The sequence below is a fragment of the Euprymna scolopes genome, chromosome 42 (assembly GCF_053919585.1).
Source record: "Euprymna scolopes isolate OS-2025 chromosome 42, ASM5391958v1, whole genome shotgun sequence".
In the NCBI taxonomy this organism is placed as follows: domain Eukaryota; kingdom Metazoa; phylum Mollusca; class Cephalopoda; order Sepiida; family Sepiolidae; genus Euprymna; species Euprymna scolopes.
Window position 1 is genome coordinate 65,598,243 of NC_136523.1, and position 9,909 is coordinate 65,608,151.

General features: G+C 31.9%; 1 protein-coding gene across 4 annotated transcripts in view; it reads right to left on the reverse strand.

Moving 5' to 3' along the window:
* LOC145267167 (triacylglycerol hydrolase DDHD2-like) overlaps positions 1–9,707 on the reverse strand; it is a 118,761-nt gene extending 109,054 nt beyond the window's left edge. For all 4 annotated transcript variants that reach the window (XM_080123219.1, XM_080123218.1, XM_080123217.1 and 1 more), the window contains exon 1: positions 9,492–9,707. In XM_080123219.1, the coding sequence (XP_079979345.1) occupies positions 9,492–9,633 (142 nt within the window). In that variant the 5' untranslated portion in view covers positions 9,634–9,707. The remainder of the gene's footprint in view (positions 1–9,491) is intronic.
* Positions 9,708–9,909: the final 202 nt, after the last annotated feature.

Below are 9,909 nucleotides of genomic sequence, written 5' to 3' on the forward strand. Positions count from 1 at the left end.
TATGTCGATGAGGCCATGTGTAGAGAGGCTTATAACATGAAAAGTGAAAAAATATTAGATAATTTTGAAACATTTTTAGAGTATGTTCATGAAAAATATGGTAATTAAAAAAAATCCCAATAAGCTTTGAGGAAAAAAACGTTTTGAACAACTGAAATTTTTATTTTTGAATAAAAAATAATTATTAAAACAAAAACAGTAGTGTTCTCGTCGAGTAGTTTTTATTTTATTCAAGAAAATAAAAAGGTACTCATGTACTTATTGAGCCATGCTGAAATAATGGCATTATTTAGAAAGCCATTCTGAACATGGGGACGGGAGGGTGTTATGTACCTATTCTGTACTTTCATCTAACAATTTAATAAAAACAAGTATCGTAAAACTTTAATTAAACTTGAAAATACTATTTAAAAATAGCGCGGATCGATAAGTGCACTAGCACCAAATAACATTTCACTGTGTTTCGATCTACGACATTCCATGAGAAGTCCGTACATGCTAAAGCTTTTTGTTTATTGCCATAAGCGCTAATTTGACTTTCACCAATTTTAATTCTTTCATAAATTTGAGAATAAAATTAAAAAATTGACACTCATTTCTGATGAATTTTTTTATTTTTATGAAATTCACAAGATGAATTGATTTTATTTTTATGAAATTCACAAGATGAATTGATTTTATTTTTATGAAATTCACAAGATGAATTGATTTTATTTTTATGAAATTCACAAGATGAATTGATTTTATTTTTATGAAATTCACAAGATGAATTGATTTTATTTTTATGAAATTCACAAGATGAATTGATTTTATTGCATTTCTGCAGATTTTGTTTTCACTTTTTATTTTGATGAACAAATAATTTTCAACATTTTTGAGATGAAGATTCATAATTTCTATTATTTGGACTACTATTCTCATCTTGGTTGCTTGTCTCACAATGTAAACGTTATAAGAAAAGCATCCAAGAGAAGTAACCTCTGACCTCTTTCAGATGCATAATTACAAAGCTTCCTAAGTTAGACAGGATTCACCTAAAGGTCAGAGGTTACAATGCTCAAAACATTGTGAGAAAAACAAGATGAAAATCGTAGTCCAAATAATACAAGTGTATGAATTTTTTAAAATGTTCAAATCCAATGTTGAAAAGAATAAAAAATTATCCCAATTGTTTTTTAGTTGAATAATAAAAGGTGATGCAAAGCAAAATACTTTGTTAACTTCATTCAAAATGAACAGTTTCTCAAACACAAAACAATTCAAAAGATTTTATCATGCAGATTGGCTTTAATACTGTTTAAAGCTTTTTCTTTTGTTATATTTATAATAGAAAGACAAGCTTATAACTATGACAAGAGTGACAATTTTTTACATTATATTATTCATCATCTCTGCATAAAGAGATATACATACTTGACAAAGCCCTTGAGAGCACTCCTTAACATATTTATATATCACATAGGCATTCCCTTTTTGGGGGAGGATTTTGTATTTTTACTTAAAATGAATGTTGCTAGCTTCTGAATGAAGCACATTTGTAATTAAATTTTTTTAAAATTATTGAAAGAAATGGACATCTTACAAAAAACAACAAAATTTATTGAAAGATATTTGTCACCATCATCATGTATGTCAGTAAGCAATATAAAAAAAAAAATTGAAATCCACATTTTTCAACCAGGGGGCCATGACTCCTGCCTCTTTCGAAACCTAGAGGGCCAGTGTGTTTACTTATGATAAAAATATTTTTAAAAAAAGAGGGTAGGATTTCATTTTGGGGGAGAAAGGGGACGTTAGAGTAAAATACTCTATTTTTATGCTGAAAATATTGACCTTATTTACCCATGAATGACAAAATATTTTCAGAGAGAGGAGAAGGGGGAGGGGCAAAGCAAAACATGACAAGAAAAGAAAAAGAAAAAATACAGAAAGAGAAATAAAATCAAGTCAAATGGGTTTTTTTTGTGAAAGACAATTTACAGTAAGCGCACCATATTTATGTGTGGTCGTTTATACGGATAGTGACACAATAGTGCAGACATCAAATTTGAAAACCTCAACATTAAAGATATGACCTGTCACTAATCTATCTTAAAATGACTTTTAAAAAATCATTGACAAGAGAAAGAATCATACATTTATAAAAAAAAAAAAAAAAAATTAATTTTATTTACATCGAAATTTTATCAAGATAATCCCAAAAACTAAATGAGATATTGCGAGTTGAAATTGAAAGGAATTTCACTATCAATTTTCCCTACTCAAAACTTGACTGGTATGTGAGACTAAGAAAAAGTTTTTAGTTCTTATTTGTTTACAAACTCCTTCTCGAGTTTAGGACCTTCATAAGCATATGTTGAAAATTGCTCACCATTTTTAACAAAGGGAATATCATAATATGGGGTTCACGTTTGCTTTTGACATTGATAAAAATGAAAAAACAAAGTTTTACTTTCGTTACAAAAGTTTTGTTATAAATAAAATAAAATAAAAGCTGTCCCAAAAATGTTAAAATAATAGAAATCTAAACGGATTTAGGATCGTCATCATCATATTCGAATCAACAGGTTTTACATGTTGCCATGCATTGGATAGCTTTTAGAAATTGACTTCTAAACCTATCTTTGATTAGGTATCCTTCTTTCTCTCAAGTCAATTCTTATCACTTCCTCTGAAGTCTTGACTTTCTCTTCATCCTTTTCAGCTTCCCTTGTGACGTGAACCTGCTACTGTAACTATTCTATATCTATTAACCCAAGAACTTTCATCTATTCTTTCAACAAAGCCATATTACCGAAGTTTTACACATCTTGTCGAGATTTAGTCTTTTTCTGAGCTCATCAGATCTGAGCCTGTCTTTAAGGATCACATTACACGTCACGTTTCAAATCATTTCTTTCCATACAACATGTCTTCAACCCTTACTAATCAGGATTCATTTCCATACATCATCAAACTGCTTACACATATCTGATAGTCTCTAAGAAACAAGTCGAAAAAAATGACAATTCATGAAAGGGGGTATACAAAGAGAAAAAAAAAAAGAAAATATGCTATGGGCAGAGGATATATCGTTTCTTATTCAACCCTTAATAATCACATAGTTATCTGGCTGGATTATATAAACTTTGTAAATAATCCTTTTTATAAAATTAGATTGTTATTCATAGTTTTTTTTATCTTTTAATGTTTGACTGTAAGTTTGAATTTCTTCTAAATCATGACATTCATAAGTTGGTGCTTCTATATTTTGTCTCCCCATGAGGACAAATTTAGTATGAGAAAAACCAGTTCCTCAAAAGGGACAGTCAAAATTGAGATAAAAATTTACTCTTTTTCATTGACCAAAGACAGAAAGATGAAATGTAATGGATACTACATTTTATACTATATTTTGCTCCTAGCCAAAAACCTAAGGAATGTCAACTTACAACAGAGAGTGATGTTATCCTGCACTCAATTTCTTGGTGAGACAACAAAAACTAACATCAATTTAACAGCAATTCTTCAAAATTGTAATGGATATGTAATTGTAATGGATAGTGTAATGTGCCATTTGTGCAACTCTACAAGTGGATAAGAAATATGTGGTCATCTGTTAGCTTGGTCACTAATTTCAAACTTTCTCTTAAAATGTGAATGTGGATGCTGGAGTCGTGACTAAGAAAGTGTTGATGAGAATTTTCATTACTCCTTATACAAGAATTGCAAAGGGCAATGCTGGAGTCCCTCAGGGGTCCATCCTGGGACCAACTCTTTTCCTGATCTACATTAATGATCTTCCAAATCACATCCTTACATCATTCGTAGACATTTTTGCTGACGACACTACCATCTATGGTAGCACATCTAAGACAGTAAACGACCAAGTTCTCTCCGATTCTCTCTCCTCTGATCTTGATCACGTTGTACAATGGGGAAAGGAGTGGCTGGTTACTTTTAATGCATCTAAAACCAAGCTTCTATCTTTATATCATCAACGTTCTGATCCACATCTGGCATCAATTAAAATGAATGGCTCTCATCTTGGGGAGGCCTCAAGTTTTGACAGGCTTCTGGGCTTGACCTTTACTCCTGATCTTAAATGGAATACGTACATTAAATCTGTTGCCAAGGCCGCTGGAAAAATGGTGGGATCCTTCTATCGATCCAGTAGATATCTCACTGCTGATGCAATTCTCTATCTATATAAGAGCCAGATATGTCCAAGGATGGAATACTGTTGCCACATATGGGCAGGAGCTGCTAGAAAAGACTTGTCCTGCCTTGATAGGGTTCAAAATAGACTTTGTGGCCTGGTGGGAGATGTCCTTTTCTCTTCGCTGCAACCTCTATCTCACAGAAGAGATGCTGCGAGTTTGTCTCTGCTTTATCGTTATTTTCATGGAAAGTGTTCGACTGAGGTTCAATCTATAGTCCCCCCTCGCCAAACTTTCACAAGAAACACTAGACTAGCTGAAAACATTATCAATAATTTTCCACACTCTTTATCTGTGCCTAAACCTAAACATAGATTCCATGATCAAAGCTTCTTTCTTAGAACTGCACGCCTGTGGAATTGTCTTCCGTTTTCCTGCTTTCCAGCTGTCTATAATATGGGTGTCTTCAAGTCCAACGTGAACAAGTTTCTGATGAGCCATTCCACTTAAGTTAACAAATTTACCGAACTTCCATTACTATCGATTACTATATTGTCCTTTTGACTACTCTACACTCTTTAACCCTTATCCTTGAGTGGCCTATCGGCCTTGATAAGTGGTGACGCCTATGTAAAAAAAAGAAAAAGAAAAAAGAGAACCACCATATAAAAACCAAGAAACTCCTTAACAAGGTCAAATACGCAATTGATCTGGACATACTCTGGATATTCTCAGTTGCATAAAGTTGTATAAAAAAAAAACAGGTGGCTAATGTAGTCTCACGCATCATGATAATCAAGTTCCTTTAAGCTTTGATGGTTTTTAGATGTGTTTCTAACAAAAGCCATATCATGCCACTAGACATCTTCAAAAAGGATTCAAACTCAATTAAAAAGGATATATGATGTTGCTGTTCACTTGCCAAGTGCTAAGTGGAGAGTGGCAGAAGAACTGCTTCATGTCACACTTTCAGGAAAATCCAAAAGTTGCTATCCAAGAACTTCCATCATTTCAGTTCTAACTCATCTGATAGCAACCCACATGTAGTCTACAGCTGATAAACTCAACTGTACCATCTGCATGATCAAGGCTAAGCTGATTGATAGGATTAAACTCGTGTTCAGGCATCTTTTGAAGGACACTGGTCTCACCGAAAAACATGGTGGAGATTTAGAGCAACTTCTAAGAGTGAGATTTATTCAGCAAAAAATAGTCTACAAGATATTTGGAATTTTGAGAAAATATCAAGAGATGACATTTTTTTTCTTTCAAAAAATATCAAGAGATGACATTTTTTCAAACAACTTTAACATATCACTAATCCAAATATCCAAAACTAAAAACTGAGTAAGTCATTCAATAGGAATGACTTACAATAAGTCGTCATCCAATGAGAATGGCTTACAATAAGTCCTCATCCAATGAGAACGGCTTACAATAAGTCCTCATCCAATGAGAACGGCTTACAATAAGTCCTCATCCAATGAGAACGGCTTACAATAAGTCCTCATCCAATGAGAACGGCTTACAATAAGTCCTCATCCAATGAGAACGACTTATTACAGATATATCAAAATTCTGGTAAAAATTAAATTTGATTCTTAATTCAAAATTGTTGGTAATCACAAAGACACCACCATACATTCAATTCTGATTCATACAATTTGTCTGGTGGTTTCATTGAAAGAATAAAACAGTGCATAATTTCAAAAAATTGAAATGAAAATCCCTCTCCATTCAATTTTTACATTGTTTGCAAACACTTGATTTAGAGACTTTTTTTTTTGTAAATAAAATCAATAATATTTTTTAAATCTTTCAAAATTAAAAACATGGATGCCTTTAGATTATTTTTTTGATTTCATCTATCATCTTGCTCTCTGTAAGTGAAAAAAATTGGTACTGTTATAATTTGTGGACACCCTTTTGAATGTTCTTTTTGAAATTTTGTTAGCTTAAAAATCATATTGTAAGGAAATATTTACTTTATTTGACTACTGTCCTTAAGTTTGGGGTGGCAATACACCTGACCATAGGGTTAATGGTTGTTTTTTTGTGTTCCTTTATTTTAGTATTTAACTTATTGGTGTCAATTTCCAGAGAAATTTGTCTTATCACTTCCAAGAACTGTTGGCTTTATTCAAAGTAAGCTAATGCCAACTTATTTTTATGCATTTTTGAGAATATCAGATATTTTATTGAGAACTGGTTTTAATAAATTACCTAGGCAGACTTGAACGAGAATCACCCCCTCCCACCCCATAATTTTAATCGGTATTCTGCAGTTGGTATTTTTTATGACCTAACCCAGCATAGTATAAACACCCGCAATCCAACCTCCCCATGTTAAGAACGGTTTTCGGAATAAACACCCTCAACCTCGAAAACATACTATAAAAGTTATAGGGGGTGATTCTTGTTCAGGTCTGTCATTGCCTACGACATTATATAAATAGAATATTACTGAGATAGGGCATTTTCAAAATGTAGCATAGGCCACACAAATCTATCGCTGACGGATTACTACATAACAATATGAAAAAATTGTTCTAACTTTTGATTCCCGGATTGCTTTTGTCCCCAAAAGAATATTTAAAAAAAAAATAAAATAAAATAAAAAAAATGTGCTTATATTTTGTCTGAGGTGATGGTGAAAAGAAATATCAGCTTTTAAAGTGTCTTGTGTAGTATTTTACTTTTTTCTGAAAGCACACAGACACAGGTAACTGACTTACGACGAGTGATTTTAATTGCACAAATTGGTTTGTCGTATAATAGATGTTCCTTTCCCATACTAAAATTTAGCTTGGATACCTCAAACAACGAGAACACACAAAAGCAAACACCGACATCAGCAAAAGCCAATAAAAAATGGTTTTATGTTGACACGACTCCTCGACATTTCAGATCACGAGATGTTGAGAACTTCAGTAAGGCCAAAGATAATAAATTTTTCTCGAAAGTTTGGTTTAAAACTAAACAAAGAAAAACATAAATGTTTCGAAACGCGACTAATTGGCCAGGTTTCTAGTTTCAGTTCTGTAATTAAACCGGAAACACAAATCAATTGCTGTCTAGAAGCAATGGTGGAAAAGTGCAGAAAAGGGGATAAACCGCAAAGGTGTTTATGAACATATAAACAATATAGTGTTCAGTCATCTAAACAATATAGTGAAATAAAAAAAAAAAAAAAAAAAAAAGGTCCCGAGGTCAGAATAGACGGGATAACGAGAAAACGTTTGATCTACAACAAGATCAAAGTGTAGTATCTGTTCTTCAGATGCGGCACTTCTATTTCTTGTTCTCTTTCGGTGGAGGAGAGATCCTTCACGACTGAGACAATTTTTATTTTTGTACCTTTTCTCCACGTTAAAAGACGACCCTGGTGTCTAACTCTGTCCCGTGGGGAGGCATAGTAAATAGGTACAACCTAATGACTTTGTACGTTTTCAGCGTCCAAAATTCTCTTTTCGTCATGATCACGATTATTCGATTTGTAGTTTTAAAATTGCCAATTTAAAATGCATTAACAAAGTACATGTTTCATAAAAGCTTTTATTTAATATCGATTCTCTTTTCTTAAGAGAAAGAAATGTATTTTGTTTTGCACACACACACAATATATATATATATATATATATATATATATATATATATATATATATACTTACACACATCCACCAAACTTTAAATATCGTCCTTCACTGCATGTTATTTAAGAATGCTTATTTTTTAACGTTAAAGTTAAAAACAAAATGCTAAGTTCTTTTAAAAAAGAATCAATATTAAATTATATCGTTTTGAATATTTTTACCTAGTTATTACATGTTAAATTTTAATTATATTGCACGTTTTTTTTTTTTTTTTGACAAGAGAATTTAGGATGCTGACAACGTACACAACAAAAATCATAGTTGATATTCAGTGGAGAAATCTTTTTACTCTAATATTCGTTGTATATAAATAAAGTAAATTATGAAAATATGAAATTTTAAGGTGCTTCTACACTTAAATTCGTAAAAATAGAAATGGTATTTCTGCAGTTTACAAATCCTGTTGAAATTAAAATATTATTCAAAAACTCATTTTAACAGAGGGAGGAGAAGGTCTTTGTTAATGTACTTTCAATTAACAATTTAATAAAATGTGGTTAGTAAACTGTAGAAGTACAAAAAAATAGCAGTTCGAAATTCTGTAAAATCTAAACAGTAAACACTCTGAAGGTATTCATGCAGAATAGGCAGAGTACTTTTTTTTTTTTAGTATTTTCAAGTTAAAATCAAATTTTATGGTATCTTTTGGTTTGAATTGTTAGGTGAAAGTACATAATAGTTACAAAACACTCTCCTCTGCATGTTAAGAATGCGTTTCTAACTAATGGCATTATTATTTCAGCGTGGTACCTTTTCTGTATAAGTACCGAATTAGAGTATTTTTTCATTATTATTTTGAAGTTTTAGGTTCATTTTGGCATAAGTTGGCTTAGTTCAAATTCTTTAGAAGCACTGAATTCGATATATGTTGTTAATTACTGAATACATTATTAAACAGGAAGAAAGGAGAAATATACGGGGTTTCTTTCGATGCAAACTTATCTTTTGCTTAAATCTAGCCAATTTTTTATATGGCTTTCAAATGTCGAAATCTACGACGCAAACATAGCATAGAGTGTTTTTGTTTTATCTATTTATTTTTTTTTTATTTATATAGATTGGATAATTTTTTTTTTAAACACTACAATCTCTAAACCGTCTTTAATAATTTCCGATGAATTTAAATAACAATCGTTTTTAACTGATCAAAATATGTAGGAAGAGCTCGGTTTAGAGAACGAAGCTAGTCTACAAAATATACCGGCGATTTCTTCGTGACTATGAGAAATTCGAAAGTAATTTTGAAGTCTTTAAACTGTCGATCAAAAAATAATTCCTGGAAAGATTTCAAGTGTATGATCGGTCAAATTTGAGTATTGCTGTTTATTTGTGTCCCGAAACCACAGAAAACAGTATTTTCGACCGCACCTCTATTCTAACAAAGAACCGTTATAACAATAACAATTATTGCAAAACTCATTAAAAATACTTTCGCATCTCCCATTCACTTCTTAGCAGACACACACCTCAATAACTATTTTTATTATTAAACAAAGTTTCGAAATTATTACATTAAAATGTACTAAATTATGTGTATTGTACTGATGTTTAACAAATATGAAGAGGGAGTAAAATAATAAACATGATTTTGGTCGCCATAAGGATAAAATATTATCATTGCGCAAAAAAAAAAAAAAAAAAAAAAAAAATGGGAAGTCAACACCGGATTATATCTTAAAACCTTCATGACAACCCTTACCTGGACATAATAAAGAAGGTTCTGATTGAACTACAGGCATAAGAATATTGGGTTGCTCCGGTGGGTTCAGAGTAAGTCCACCACTGGCTGGCATAAGCAGTAGAGGCGGGGGAGTCGCTTCCTTACGGTGACGATCCGCCATTGTTTTCACATAGGCACGGACACCACGTCACTTAACGGAACCGGAAGTAGCGCCAACATAAGAAAAATGCCGGTTCATATCGATAACTTTCTACCAATATCATTCTGCTAGCATTTCCGGCATAACTAGGTATACGTAGAATTGTGGAAATTTTTATTTACTTTAAAAAGAATATTGACAAATTAAAAATATATTGGAGTGAAAAAATTGCTTATTGTATCATTTTATTCGAAAATTTTTTTTTTTTCTAATCTTTAAATGGTGCGTCTTAACGGC